The 15,484-nt window shown below is 30.9% G+C and overlaps 3 protein-coding genes across 17 annotated transcripts; 1 reads left to right on the top strand and 2 right to left on the bottom strand.

Moving 5' to 3' along the window:
• Window positions 1–49: 49 nt before the first annotated feature.
• Window positions 50–7,009, bottom strand: LOC100878218 (HUWE1-associated protein modifying stress responses). Its single transcript, XM_003701880.3, has 5 exons — window positions 6,817–7,009; window positions 6,491–6,562; window positions 4,555–4,726; window positions 4,177–4,322; window positions 50–4,072 (listed from the first exon to the last, which is right to left on the bottom strand). The coding sequence occupies exons 1-5, from the start codon at window positions 7,007–7,009 to the stop codon at window positions 3,930–3,932; spliced, it is 726 nt and encodes a 241-aa protein (XP_003701928.1). The 3' UTR covers window positions 50–3,929.
• A 306-nt stretch (window positions 7,010–7,315) lies between these two features.
• On the top strand, window positions 7,316–12,937 carry LOC100879223 (regulation of nuclear pre-mRNA domain-containing protein 1B). Of its 13 annotated transcripts, XR_001095433.2 has the most exons (10): window positions 7,316–7,456; window positions 7,524–7,651; window positions 8,321–8,818; window positions 8,964–9,205; window positions 9,922–10,226; window positions 10,304–10,438; window positions 10,891–11,166; window positions 11,263–11,415; window positions 12,227–12,302; window positions 12,484–12,937. XR_001095433.2 is itself a non-coding variant. In XM_003701889.3 (9 exons), the coding sequence occupies exons 4-8, from the start codon at window positions 9,055–9,057 to the stop codon at window positions 11,410–11,412; spliced, it is 1,017 nt and encodes a 338-aa protein (XP_003701937.1). In that variant the 5' UTR covers window positions 7,316–7,456; window positions 7,524–7,651; window positions 8,321–8,818; window positions 8,964–9,054; the 3' UTR covers window positions 11,413–11,415; window positions 12,227–12,416. The 13 variants fall into 13 exon arrangements, 11 of the variants coding, with proteins under 11 accessions (XP_003701937.1, XP_076390546.1, XP_076390548.1 ...); XR_013039017.1 differs by having other exon boundaries at window positions 11,263–12,302; XM_003701889.3 differs by lacking the exon at window positions 12,484–12,937 and having other exon boundaries at window positions 12,227–12,416.
• A 214-nt stretch (window positions 12,938–13,151) lies between these two features.
• On the bottom strand, window positions 13,152–14,330 carry Cnep1r2 (CTD nuclear envelope phosphatase 1 regulatory subunit 2). Of its 3 annotated transcripts, none has more exons than XM_076534444.1 (4): window positions 14,181–14,330; window positions 13,956–14,047; window positions 13,675–13,843; window positions 13,152–13,614 (listed from the first exon to the last, which is right to left on the bottom strand). In XM_076534444.1, exons 1-4 carry the CDS (start codon window positions 14,206–14,208, stop codon window positions 13,457–13,459), a joined length of 447 nt encoding a protein of 148 aa, XP_076390559.1. In that variant the 5' UTR covers window positions 14,209–14,330; the 3' UTR covers window positions 13,152–13,456. The 3 variants fall into 3 exon arrangements, with proteins under 3 accessions (XP_076390559.1, XP_003701929.1, XP_012137440.1); XM_003701881.3 differs by having other exon boundaries at window positions 13,675–13,809; window positions 13,976–14,047; XM_012282050.2 differs by having other exon boundaries at window positions 13,675–13,809; window positions 14,181–14,243.
• Window positions 14,331–15,484: the final 1,154 nt, after the last annotated feature.

Below are 15,484 nucleotides of genomic sequence, written 5' to 3'. Positions count from 1 at the left end.
GTAACATATCCTTCATTCGGACATCAGGTAAACGCCAATAATAAAAAAATAAATTTTTATTTATAATTTTATTTGTAAATGATTATCTTACAAATAAGAGACGCAAAAATATACAAGCTTCTTATGTTCGCAAAAAATAACAGCACCATTTCTCGCCTTGCCGTGGACACATAATTTTTTAATGCTGTATCACGGCTGTTCTGTGTTCGTGCAAGTAGAATGTGACGATACGTTCGTTTACACAAACGTACACCACGTTGCGATTAATGTGCATCAGAATAAAAAAAAGGCTCGTAGAAAATTTTTTTGGTGCCCTGTGTTCACGTGACACGTACGCGATACTATGCACCTGTGTAATCAGCGTACGAACTACCATTACTGTGAAAAAGATATGATACAGAAGTGATTCTCTCACGATCTCACCTATGAAGGCTGCGCGATTAATCGATTAATGGACAACGAACGGTTTACGTACGTTCGTTTAACTTGCCCGATTATACTAAATAACTATCGATTCATTAATAGAAAAATGGATAAATTTCTTTTCACTATTAATCGATTAATTTCCGAGCCCTATAAGCTACATTTTCTTTCTTTTTTTCTTTTATTTCTATACACAACAGTCGATTTTGCATAATGGCAACTTCATTGGAAACTCTTTTTGGCAGCAAGTACAAATTACACGGTTTCTTTAACAAAAGACGGAAGTCATCGGGTTCGCAAAAGATTACTCCTAACGTAAAATCTAATTTCCTTATGAAAGACACTATCTATCCGTATTGTTTCCTATAAATTTACAATGTTAAAACATTCACTTACAAAAGGTATCACTTTACAGAACTTTTTTTTTTCAGTTATAAATAATAGAAACTTTAAACGAAATCGTTCATTCTTTACACATTGCGCAATAGTAACTTGCACTAATTGTATAAATATAAAAGAAACGAATTATTGTTTCAATGTATAGATAGTTAACAAGATTTACTCTCCATGAGAAAGGGAAAGCTCTCTATGCCCGTGGGAAAATTCTGTTTGCTGACCTCGAAATGTCGTTTTATATGCATGGGATTCTTGCATTATTCAAGATAGGAAAATACCAATATTGTACCGGCAAAATCTTGTTGAGTATTTAAACGGGTAACACCTTTATCGAATCAACATAAATAAATTATCGATTCTCTTCTTACGACCAAAAACGAAGCGTTTGAGTGTAATCCTGAAAACATTCTCTTTACAGACAAAGTGAAAGTAAAGAAGGCGACAGTATCTGCAAAAAATTATTCGATATTCCATCAACTATTATTTTCTTATGAATAAAGTATCTCTAAGTATGGCATCTTCAGCGTGTTATTTTCTTCTATGTTTGTTTGTAGTCGGAGCTACCTTTGTACGAAAGATTTGAGAAGTACTAATTCATAGGACAAGGATATAAAAAAACGAGTGGTGCAACTATGCAAATCTCTGGCATACAAAAGTACTCCTTAATATTATACATTTTGTTGAATTGGAACTTTCAGAACTTTCACAAACATGACCCTGCGTTACCAAACTGGTCAGGAAAGTGGAGTCAAATAGAGTCCTTGGAGTTTTATTAACTGCCAATCATATGATAAATATTATTAAAGCTATCGCATAGTTGTCAATAATAATAATAATAAAATAATAATATTAATAATAATATTAATAATAATAATAAAATAATAATATTAGCAATATCCCTAAGGCTATCGTGTATCTTTACGTATGTACGCTATATTTACAACTGAACAACAATTTTCACTCATTTCCGGAACGGTGCTCAAACAAATGTCGAAGAGAAGGAAACAAACAGAAACGAGTTTGGCTTCTAAATGACTTTCGAAGAACAAATGGGAGGAAATTCGGAACGTAAATGGAAAAGTTGAATTTTTAGTCTTAAATAAATGTATCGAGGGACAGTTTAATTCGAGCGAAGACGTTTCCAAATTTCCTGCGAATGATGGTCTTCAAAACTCAAATAGAAGCAGTACGAGGCACAACGCTAGAAATAATATACACTTACAAGGATCCTAAAAACGGAGCAATCAATTGCTCCAGTACAAGTCTTTGAACATAACGCTTCTTATAAAATATACACGTATATGTACACACACATGTTCACATTATATGTGTATATGTGTATATGCATATGTAGCAAAGAGCTGCCGTGTCTTCCCGACAATGGCTACATCTAAGACGGAAAGCTCGCTTATCGATTAAATCCGCGCTAGGAGTTGTGGAAAAGTAGATCCCTTTACATTGCACTGTCTTGGTGCAGACTTTGTCCGAGACACAACTCAGTACCACTGTTCAACCCTTTGCTCGTAACATATATACGTCAAAAAAAAATAAACCAACTTTACACTATGATGATCTTTCATCGCTATCCAATTGACATCGAATACAAAGAGACTGGAAGAAACTTCACAGAGGCCCTTCCCACCGAACCGTTAATTTCATTCGTCGCTCCAGTTTGATATAAGCATTGCTTATCCTAACTTGTTTAAGATTTACAGCTACACGAAGTCTATGTAAGAATTTTATCAATTAATTACACAATTATGAGCACCCGCGACGCGTATGGAAAGAATAAGACGCGATTACTTTTCTTTTCAACATCATTTTTTGAGAACCTTGCTTTCAAGCTCGATCTCGTGTTACTTAGAAACTTTCACGTGGGTATCATGACGCGAAAACATGGCAGCAAACAAACCGTTTTCGATTCCTTCCAAGGGATCGCACGCGAAAATATATAGAGCAAAAGAAAAAACACGTAAAATTAGAAAACAAAAGGATTGCAGCAGAAACCATTAAATATATTATCCAAAAGACAATTTTATAGTTACTCTATACATATAGCTGATACAACAGAAAATATAGATCCCTTGTTCACAATTGGTCAATAGAATGTATAGAGTTACAGAAAACAAACAATTTATCGACATATCTTTCCCTTGCTTTTACTTAAGTTCTTATTCTTCCATTAATGTTTCGTGTCCCGTTTATTGCCAACAAAAGCTGTATAAAATGATCCTTTTATTAATTATAAGCGTCCAAATTGTATTATCTATGATCACTTAATAATCATAACAATATTGTAATCAGAGGGCTAAGCGATCCTTTGGAGTCTGAAAGAATATTCTACAGTCATCCTCTCCTTGTCCCCTTTCTGTCACAAAATTACAATCGTAGACATTAATATAATTATAAAATATTAAATCACCAATTCATCACTTGTCAAACATCTCACTTGAATATAGTACAGTACACTATAAAGTGACCGGATAATATCACGAAGTATTAGCTGCTAATTTTAACATACACATCAATTAATGTGTAAAGCACGTTAATTGCAGCTTTTAATATTTCATAGTATATTTGGCAAGGTTCATACTCTTGGTTTGTAGATCAGTAAACTGATAATCACGTACACATTTCTGCACATAAAACAATGACATTCACTCTGTATGGGCACTTTGAATGGTATCTTGAAACACGTTTGTATTATCTCAATGCTCATAAATAAATAAATAAATTTTAAAATAAATCCTAATACACATAATAAAGACTGTTATATATAATCATTTTAAATATTATTAAGTTGAAACCTTTTTCAAATACAGTAATTTCCAATAGCACGAATGTTTTTCACAATTCTCTTATTCTTGTATGTCAGAACCAGAACTATTGTGAAACTTGTGAAATAATAATAGCAAATCTCGATGGTCTGTATAGAATATTCGAAATATACGAACGTGTTTTATATGGCAATGTAAACGACTGCCTTCTTTCTGAAGTGATTATGTTTAACCAAGAATTATGTAGGGGAGTTGAACCGTTAATAATTAATTTACCAATCGATTAATTAATGGGGAGCAAGGGAGTAAGGCTACTTTACACATCGCGCGCCGTTACATGAAACGCGATCGTTTGTGCGTGGGAGATCCCATATCCACGTCATGCGAAGCAGGCCGTTTGTGATGTCGAGCAAATTCGCTAGTAATAAAAGCCGACAGTTCGGCTTGTCTTCCAGTACGCCGGGACATTGGTGAACCTATTCAATTATTAAAATAACCTTAATACACAAGAATCTAATTTTGAATTACTGATTTCAAGGGATTACTATGTTAGCTTCATAATTTATCACATAATGCTTACCAGATAATGCAATTGCTTCTCTAAATGTGTGTAACTCAGGATCAGGATCAGTTGTAGATACAGGTGTTGGTGCAACAACCATATTTGGTGCGGAACTTTCAGATGGAGGTGAACCACATACCATCATCCTTGGTTTAGGGGAACTCCTACAAATTTATTCACAAGCATATCATATCTGTATTACCTGTATTAATAAAACAAACCTTATAAAAGTTACTGTTGCATTAATGCCTATAGAATAAAACACTTAAATTTTTACATATTAAAATACAATAGTATACGTAGCTTTTGTATTTTTTAACAGCTTCTGAAATTATAATATACGAAAACTACTGAAAATAAATTTATTTACTTTATGGATAGTCTGATGATATTTACCTATGCGAATGTGGTCTAGGTGGTGGTGGTTTTCCAGCAAGATATGCTAAAAGATCTTCCCTTCGAATCATACGTCTTTTTTTCCTAGCCCAATTCATTATTTCTTTACTACGCTTTTGTCGACCCATTTCGACACTTAAATCACTACATCGACGTATACTATCCATTGAATCTGTTAAAATATTTGTTACAGTTAAAAACAAAAATATGAACACATAATTACATATAATAGAAATTGTAACAATAAAAATTTCAATTTACTTATTACCAAAGCATTAAATATGTAGAGTATTTTATGAGTTAAATTAAAAATATTATTATAACAATGTTTCAATCTGTTGCTAGGTTTACTTCAGGCTTTTATCATAAATAAAAATTATACATGACTGTGTTACAGATGTCTTATTACTGTTACAATATTTATATTAATTTTTTCATATATTTGTGACAATATGCAAATAATTTTATTTTACAGACTCAAGTTCCATTTTTGACATCTATAACAATGTTACATATGATTTTTATCACACATGTAATTCAAAAGTTATACAACTCAAAATGTATGTTTTCCAGGGGAAGCAAAAAATTATCTAATACTATGTGACATATATGAGTGATACATATGAGTTTATTTTATTTGTGCGCTATTATTATTTTCAGAGTAAGATGTACTTACAAAATATAGCACAGTATCACATAAATTAATGCAATAATTGCTTTCTACTAACCAAATTATAAAAATAAATGTTTAGCATTGCCTCGTTGTAATAGAAACCTCAGATGATCAATATATGTTTTCAACATTTATTAATAACATTGAATTTTGTCAATATTATAAATATCTGTTGACAAATAAAATTTACCTCAAAACGTTTAATATTTATTAATAATAAATACATGTGTAAAGAAAACTGACACATTTAGACACCCACCTAACCACCTTAATACTTCAATATTGACACTATATGAAAATCTTCCCTCGATAATATTAACAATACATATTGATCATCGAAAACCCTGAAATACTGATAGTGCACAGTGTGTCTCAATTATTTCAACAAAGTTATATCAGCATATTGTGCAAATAAGGAGCACGAATAAAATATTATATAGGATATTAGTAAGTTCTTGAATGCTTTATTAAAAAGTTACAACAAAAATAATAATTAATATTAACATTCTTGATTGAAGCTACACACTAATGGAATACATCTATGTAGATATCTGTGTATTATAATATTACAAAATGTCTATTATTTATGAATGCAAAGATGGAAAAAAAAGATTTGTGATATATCTGACACAATTAACAAGAAATGAATAATACACTAAATTCTATTTTCTGCAGATACTACCTCTACATTCATAATAACAATTGTAATGGAATCATAACGTGAAGCAACAATCCATTATGACGTAGTATGCAACAAGAAAACACTGCATTATCATTTTATATTTTTATTACAACTTTTTGATAAAGCGTTTAAAACCTATGTTTTTGAAACAGTTCTTTTTTATTCTTACATATAGAATATGCTGATAAAGTTTTGCAGGAAATGACTGGGACACCCTGTATATTGATCATCTGAGGTCTCCATAATGCTTCCAACCATAAACAGAAATGATATAATCATGCAGGAACGACAGGTATTTACAACTCTTTTCTATAAATATTCGTAATAGTCCTAAAAGTTCGCATCAATTAACAGCTGACCTTCAACATTGGTCAGCTGTGCAAAGCGTTCTGACGCACACATACGTAAAGCGCGTATCGCAGTATGCGTGAGCGAGTGACGGATGCACAAAGGGACAGCTGAACAGCGTAGGTAAAGATTAAAGAAAGGGGTAGAAAAACCGAGTAAGAAACGATGATAGTGGCGAAAGAGAAGAACGAAGATTTATACAGCTCACATTGTTGACAAGAAAACGTACGCACCTTTATACAACGATGTGACGGTACCCGCGGCGGTTTGGAAGGGTAGCCATAGAGAGACACCCTGCGTACGATCTGTAAAAGAGCAAAGCCGAAAGGAACTGGTTACACGATCAGATCGATATGCAGTTGCATGTGGTCGCAAAAAGGGAATCGAAGCAAACGAGGAGCGAGAACTGGCTGGCATAAAACGTCGCACAAAATGGATGTCACGCAAAATGGTAACTCGAAGAAATACGAGATGTCTCGCTGCTCGTTATCCTCAGGGCTCGTCTTGCGTACGAGTCGAAGAAGATTGCGAACACGACGAACAGTGCGTATTAGCTCGCCTTTGTACAGCTGGGCGATGGCTGACGCCGTCGTCTGAAAGCTCGTCCACATCTGCTGGGAATAGAGTTCCTTTTCGTTGTGCAGTTGCGTTTCGTAATCCGGCTCTGCTTCCAATGCCTCGACGCACTGTTGCTCCCAGTTGCTGTACCAGAGATCCATTATAGGATCCTCCTCGCTTCGATCTTCGCTCATGGCTCGTCGTCCTCGAGACTCGTTGCGAGCTCACGCCTCGCCCACCCACACGCACTCACGACACGCACCAAAATCGCGTAACCCTCTATAAACTCCGTCGTATCTTCTCGTTTTTCGTGTTTGTCTTACCGCACCTCCGTTGCCGTCCGTCTACTTCACGTAATGCGAACACGGTAGCTCGCATGCATGCCACCCGAGTCAGGTCGCGGCCATTACGATGTGCCTCGCTCGAGGATCGCGCGAGTCTTACGCGCAACGAAATACGAAATACCAATTGGCAGCTACGAAGAACGAACTAACCCAACGATACATAATCCCTTTTCACCCCTCGACTGCGACGACGCACTGATTCCTGGGATTCACTGCTGCGCTCTGTTCAACAGAATGCAGAAACCCGAAATGCGCAGTTTCCATCGAACTGCGTGCTGCCGATAGAGAAGGGATACGGTACATTTGCAATTTCATATTTCTTTGTTATTAATTCATAAATTCTTAGTTAATATTCCACTTACAGCAGCCATGTGATGTTTCTTGTGCGATTAAATTATACTGCACTATATTTTATTCAAATATGCTGTCTCAGATTTAAACTATTTGATGTTTGGTATCGATAAAAAGGAAATCTGTAAACAATCTATATATGTAAGTACAACATATGTGATCAAAAACTAATTATTTGCCACATATAATATTTCGATTATAAAACAGTAATGCTACAATTAGAATAATCATCAATGTAATTAATGATGAGTGAAGAAATAATAGTAACTAGATAACAGAAAATTTTGCTGATTCGCAAAATAAGCTACCTTTGTTCTTTTCTGAGTCAAGCTTAGCTCCTTGCAGTCTGAATGTAACTAAAATAATATCGCTAGTTCGCATACTGTATTAAAATTGAAAATAAAAAATACCGCACTTCATGGATACTCAGAATCTATTTGACAACAAATAGGTATTGATAAAATAAAATCTTAACTGACTGTTCTTATAGTGTTTGACTTATTTGGACTATCAATGTCCAATAAGTAGAAAACGTTGAGCCAATGTTAATTTTAATTGTTATTTAGTATCAATTACTCATACGAACGTTTTGTGAATTTTAAAAAAGTCGGAAATGAATTGTAAAAGCGATTGTTTGTTTTGTTAGTTTCTTCGCTTCCCGCTAGATGGTACAAGTAGGTCTGTTTTTATGGATTATTCCAATTACATCACTTGTTTCTTTATTATTTCAAAATATTTAGTAACATTCTTCACATATTTCATTTGCTTGAGTCCTGTGACCTATATAATACACGTTATAAATAATTGCAGATTCACCAGACATCAAAACGTATTAATTCAATGAAGTGAAATGTATAAATGTATATATAAATATATAAGTTAATTGATTATATGAAATTATAATAATGAGACAAATTAAATTATAAATACGACATGTAATTTCCGGATGTGTTAAAATTATATTTTGACATTATAAATACTTCACAGATGATATATGCAATATGCGGTAGAGCTTTATAGTCAGTGACGGATTTAGCCTTCAAGGGACCTGAGGTATTATAATTCAAGATTCCTAGATTCCAATATCCCTAGGTTCCTAAATTCTTCTATTTTCAAGTTTTTATATTCCAAATTTTCTATATCCGTAAATTCCTGTATTTTACAATTGCTATATTCCTATTTAAAATAAAAGCAGAGAAACAAAGCAATTCATATTGTACTTTTGAAAGTAAAAAATGAAATGTATGTATATGATTCACTGTAAAAATGATGATATAGAAGATATAATACTGATAATCGATTATAGTCGTAAGTATGAGAACATAAATTATATATCGGTCTCTAGATATTAAAAATATCTTATCTTATGGGGCCCGTAATAGCCGTCTTTATTACCTACACATAAATCCGTTACTGTGTATGGTTTTATGTGCCGTTCATGTTTGTATTTCAGCTGTTGAGTCGTGCACTTGTGCGGCTCGTGAGTCGGAATAAGGTCTGTTCTGTACATTTTTTTGCTGACGAAACAATATTATAATTGGAAAATGACAGGGTTTACAGAAAGTGCACTTGTGAAAAGATTAATGGACTTGAATCCTTCTCAGCAAAGTATTCAAACACTTTCTCTTTGGTTAATTCATCACAGAAAACATCATCCAACCATCGTGAAAGTCTGGTTCAAAGAGATGTGTAAAGGTACGTGACGATTTTCGTAAGTATACCTTTATTCATATGTTTTGCCTTTGAAATTCTGCATTCCGAATATTATTTCGTCGCAGACTTATTTTAAACGACATTCAAGCGTAATAAGTGGAAAGTGGTTTTTGACAAAATTTCTAGGTTAACTCGTATGTTGGACATTTACTTATACGTAATTGTAGACATATTTTTCTCGTAACAGTTTGTCAACTGCAGAATTACATCTTTATTGATAGTAATTAACTGTTACAACCAAAATTATATTTTATATAATACTATAATTAGTGAAAATGTAATTCAGTAATACTTCATCATGTGCAATTACAAAACACATTTATTGTTTATATAGGTGATTACTATTTTATATACTAACTTTGTTAAATCTTCCATTAGTTTTTATATTTTGTTTCTTCATAAAATAAGGTACAGTAATATTAATAATATTAGTAGCATTATTAATAATGAGCATTAAGCATACCTATGTATATTGCTTATCTCAACTTATAATTAATATAACTTAGTTCATTTTATTTGACTTATTATTTAAAGTTTTTATTGCATTATTATATATTGGATTTCATTACAAAATAATTTGTTTCAAAACTTCTTTGAATATATATATTGTAATATACTTTTGCTTTTATCACATTCTAATTAATATGTTTATTTATATCACTTCTGTGAACCATATCTTCATTAATATATTTTTGCAGTAAAGGATAATCGTAAACTAATGTTCATGTATCTGGCAAATGATGTTATTCAAAACAGTAAAAAGAAAGGGCCAGAATTTGGGAAAGAGTTTGAAACAGTGTTACCAAAAGCTTTTGAACATATGAAAGGATTTGATGAAAAGACAAGGGAAAGATTAAATAGGCTTCTTCAAATTTGGGAAGAAAGAGGAGTTTATGATAAAGCACAAATTGCAGAATTTAAAGCTGCTTTTACAGATACATCAAAAGATTCAGGAACCCCACCTCCAAAAAAGAAACTTAAAAATGACATAGAAAAAATAAAGGTAACATAAGATATTAATCTCAAATTGTATATAATATAGTATCTATAACTAAATAATATGTTTATTTTGTATTGTAGAAGGAGAAAAAGGAGAGGAAAAAGTCAGAGACTGAAATTGAAGTGGATGGAACCAAAGAGCTGCATGTAACCTTAAGTCCTCGCACTCCTGCTGGAGATCCACCAGAAACAGAGGAACTCATCAAAGCCTTAATGGTTAATACCATTTATAAAAACAATAAAAATTCGGAATATGTATCGTTAGCAATAAACTATCTTATATATAGAAAAATATATGTTGAATCCATAAGGCATATTGGCAAGCATATTTATACAGTTTGATATATCCACCCCTGACAATAATTTTATTCTGTTTATAGCAATTTGTTTTATCCTCAATGTATTTTACCATATATTTCTTCCTATTTTATTCTGAACTTCTATATTTATTATCTGTTATTAAAATAAGAAAAATATTGCATTAATTTTATTTTAAATGTATGTGATAAATCGTTACTTTGTCATTTTATTTAAGGACATTAATATTTTTATACGCCAACGTTTTTTCCTTTTATATAAATTTTATTTAAATAAAGTATATGAAAAATATGAGATATTTGTATATGAAGATATTGAAGGCAAGCACTAAATCGCCTTCTTTATTTCAGGATTTGGAAAATACAGCATCCTCAGATGCTGGTGTTAGAGAACGTATTGCATCTTTACCACCAGAAGTTTCTGAAGTTTCGCTGCTTGCAAATTTAGCTGACAGAGCAGCTGCAGATCAGTTAAGTGTTGCAGTAAATGAAGCTGCTGCACTGTTAGCAGATTACAATGGACGGTTGCAAGCTGAAATGGAAGATAGAAGAAGATTATTAACTATGCTTAGAGATTATACTTTGGCACAAAGACAGTTACTTCAACAGGCTCAGTCAACTTTAGAAGTAAGACTATGTTTTATTTTTTATATGTTTACTCTTCCACATTGATATATAAATGTAAAATTTGTATTAAATATTAATGCATTTAATATGTTACAGGATTATAAAGAAAAACTTAAGAAAGTATGCGCAGTTAGATCTGAAGTAAAATCACATATTTCCAATCTGCCTGATTTAACACAATTACCTGATGTAACGGGTGGGTTAGCCCCACTTCCTTCAGCTGGTGACTTATTTTCTATGCACTAGCACGTGAGTTTAAAAAGCATGATCATTGAATTATTTTTGAGTTCCACGCATAAATGAATACAACCATGCTATGTTAGCTTGGTCTTTGTGATGAGATATATAACTTTCTACTTTTCAATATTTAATATATTAAATATTGATTAAACTCCTCGCATGTAATTACAAAATATGAAACAAAAATGTACTGATAAGTGATAGTATTGTAAAATTATTTTACACAATACTTTAATAACCTGAAGGAAACAAATGAACCAAGTTATTATATACAATTAAAATTCTTGAAACTGTTGTGCCAGTAATTTTCAGTGTTATATTTTTGTTGAAAATTACTTGATAAAGTGTGTTTTTGTTTTTCAAACGGAGGTTGACGAAGACGATAAAAATTTTGTTTTATAATTGAACTTTGAAAAAAAAAGGATAAGAAAAATTTTTGTCTAAAAATAACAATGTTCCTGTTTTGTCGTATGCACAATGCATAAGGAACTTAAAAACATTGTACAATTTGTTACAATCTCATTTTATACTAATAAACAATTATATTTAATCGATAAATAATTTTTAAATATGTTACTCACAGAATTTATTATAAATAGTAAAACGTATAATAAATTCTAATAAACATATGATAATTTCAAATATTGAGTTATTTTAAAAAATACTTTAACTTAATTATTATAAAGAATTCCATTAGAAGGAAAAAATATATCGTACATACTGAAAATTTTTGGTTATCCAATTATTGTTTGCAAGCAGTGCTTAGAACGTTGCACTTACAACATTTGGTAATCACCTCTTGTATATATATATATTGTAGGTAATATAATTCTGGGACTGAGAAACATGTCTTAAAATATAACGTTGCAGTTGATTTTGAACAAATACTGACGTGCGTAAGTAAATAATGTATATGTAATATGGTACGAAGTAAATAGCGTGATTGTGCATCGGCGAAATTGTAATAGTATGCAAAATATTAATACGAATAAATGTTTTGATCGTTATAATGATGGTATCTTTTACTCACATTGTACTATGATCCTTAATTTGTTGTTATAACAAATATTTTTACAGATACTGTTTCAATTTAATATTTGATAGCAATAAACATAAACAGAAGAAGATACAAAAGAAGGGATGTAATATTCATTAAACATTTTGATTATTTAAAAAATACATTTTTATTATGTATCACTTTTATTGAATTATTTGTACATAAGATAATTCTTTTAAACAATAATGTTTCTACAAAGTATTTTGTACATACATAGACTTCTTATACTTTTCATACAAGTAAAGAATACAATGGAAGTATTTAAAAACTGTAAATTATATGTATTATGTTGTACATATGAAGTTAGAAGAAATTAGTAAAACACTTATATTTTAATTTGTTTTTGCATATATGGTTTTAACTAGTTAAATCATAATATTATACAAGACTTGAAACTTGTGCTAACTCTTGGCAAGCATATTTGGCAAGAGCTGTATTGTACATTTCTTTAATTAAAGGATGATTAATATTTGTTATTGTTTTACAAACTTTTCTATCACAATATATACAATAAATAACAACAATGAATGTTTAGCATTTCTTTCAAATATTTTCATAACAAAGACTGAAAATTTTAAATGCAATATAATATGTATATCAAATTGACATTGTACTTATTAATGGTTTGAAATAGTTCAAATACATTATTGCTTGGTCATAAATAAAATTATTATATTACTTTGTCAGATACTTTTACTATAATATTTATTATTGAAAAGTTTCCCAAATGAACATAAAATGCTAATCCACTTATTTCTTAAATTAAATTTACAAAATATAAATTATTCTGTACATTCAGTCCCTTCACTTTCAATGTAATATTAATATTTTAACATTATTGTTCTTATCCTAAGTACAAAGAAAAAGAATATCCTGAATCGTATGCTAATATTGAAAGTGGGTTTTATACATACATTCGTTGTAATCACCTTTTACAGTGATTTAAAAATAATCATTTCAGAAAACAACATAAGTTTCATGTATCATCATTTTTTATGTTTCATGTGGGTGAGGTGGTCTTGTTGGTTTAAGAATGAGCTTCCCAGTGTCATCGCAACTCATATTAAAATCACCAAGAACACTTCTAGCTCTTTGAGTAATGATACTTGGTGCTATTACACGTCTATGAACTCCCATCATAAATAATATCACTAAAATATAATGAAAGTTCATCTCAACATTAATGCAAGATTTGTATTAATCATACTTACCTAAAATAATGCTAGCGATAGCGAAGAATGGATGATTATATAAGCTCTGTGTGAATGACACAGCAGGAGTATTTGGATCTGTCAACCAATGCCATGCACCCACAGCAGTGCAAACAGAAATGAAACCCAGTAGCACTGTAGATAATTTTACATTAAACATATCACAGTTCTAAAATTACTGTCAAATTAATACAGCAAGAATCTCAAATAAACACTAGAGAATATATTATCATTTCAGAAGACAACTTTTTGAATGTACAAAATTTGGACATAACACGTACAGAAAGATATAAAAACGTACTTCTCCATCGTCGAGTAGCTGGCTGTAAACTAGCAATAACTTCGGTAAGACGTCTTTCAAACGCTTTCAAGTCTGGAAATGATGAAAAAGAGATAACCTTAAAACTGTTCACTTATTATTATGTGCATCAGTATAGAATAGAACTGCATTTTCTGTTGTATCTATTAACAAATTAACTTCTTTGTCTAAAAAATTGTTCTTTTACCTTCACAAACTGTTTGATCTAAAGACATGTTTTATTTATACATATGCATCAACAAACATTTAATATAAGCGCCCTGCAAAACAAACAACCCCGGTATATTCAGGTAATTTCAAGTGCAAATCTAGTTTCTCTGGGAAAAATGGCGATATAGTTATAGCGCTTATTCATTGGCACATATTATGCTTAATTCATAGGAATTGATAAATAATTAAATTCGTTATAATGAATATTTATTTTAAAAGGCCAGCTGGTTTAGTTTGTAATACAAAATGTAGAATAATTTGTTGTAAAGTAATTGATTGTAAAATTGAAGGTATTTTGAACGTGTTCTTTGAAATTTTATATTTACGCGCGTTCTTTTCGAAAATATCGTTATTACCATCTAGTAGCGAGCGGTGGTATTAGCAGAATAGAAAATTATATTTTTCATTTTTATTTTAACCACTGTAGAAGTTGTGAATTTTTCAGATAATTCTGTAGTTCTTCTTTATCTGAAATTGTAATCTCAGTATAAAATCGAATATGTCGATATCTATTGATAATCATTACCGAATCGTCGATAAATACGATTTTTTAAGAAATTCGTAATCGTAAAAGTGAGGCTTTTCACTGTCAATTTTTTAAATCAAATACTTTATAATAAACTATTATTCATTTAACATTTGGCTATTATTTAGTATTCTGTAGAATTTGTGATAAAACAGGATAATGTGAACGGAATATTACTGTTTAATATTATACTAATAGATGGCGCTATGATGTTAAATTTTTTGCGTTCCTGATTAGTTTACATATCTAATAGTAGATGGCTATGAAAATTTAAAGTTTGTAATGGCGCGTGAACCGTTTGACAATTATTGCAGGTACGAAATAAATTATTAAAAATATCCATTTACCAATAAAAACTAATGTGAATATTATGTATAATTCATAAATTAATAATGTAAAGCTTCTTGGTTTTATGTTACAGCTTCACATTAATGTCAATCAACTGTATACAGATAAAAACTTGCTACTGAGGTATTAGAATGTGATCATAGTCATTAATGACATAAACACTTATGGTGGTACAACAATAATAATAGGTAAAATATGTACAATCAATAATTAGTATTTTATTTCATTTTTATCATAATAAAATAAATGTATATGAATATATGCAATGTAATGAATTCTCATGTTAAATTTTTTTAACAGTAATATAAGAGGAAGCTATTATGATTAATAACATGGATGAAGAATGATGTAAAGTGTATAAGTACTTATACTCACACTTACCCCAAACCTTTCAGACTCACACATAT

Source organism: Megachile rotundata, chromosome 8 (genome assembly GCF_050947335.1).
Source record: "Megachile rotundata isolate GNS110a chromosome 8, iyMegRotu1, whole genome shotgun sequence".
Taxonomy (NCBI): domain Eukaryota; kingdom Metazoa; phylum Arthropoda; class Insecta; order Hymenoptera; family Megachilidae; genus Megachile; species Megachile rotundata.
This window is presented reverse-complemented; position numbering and strand designations above follow the sequence as displayed.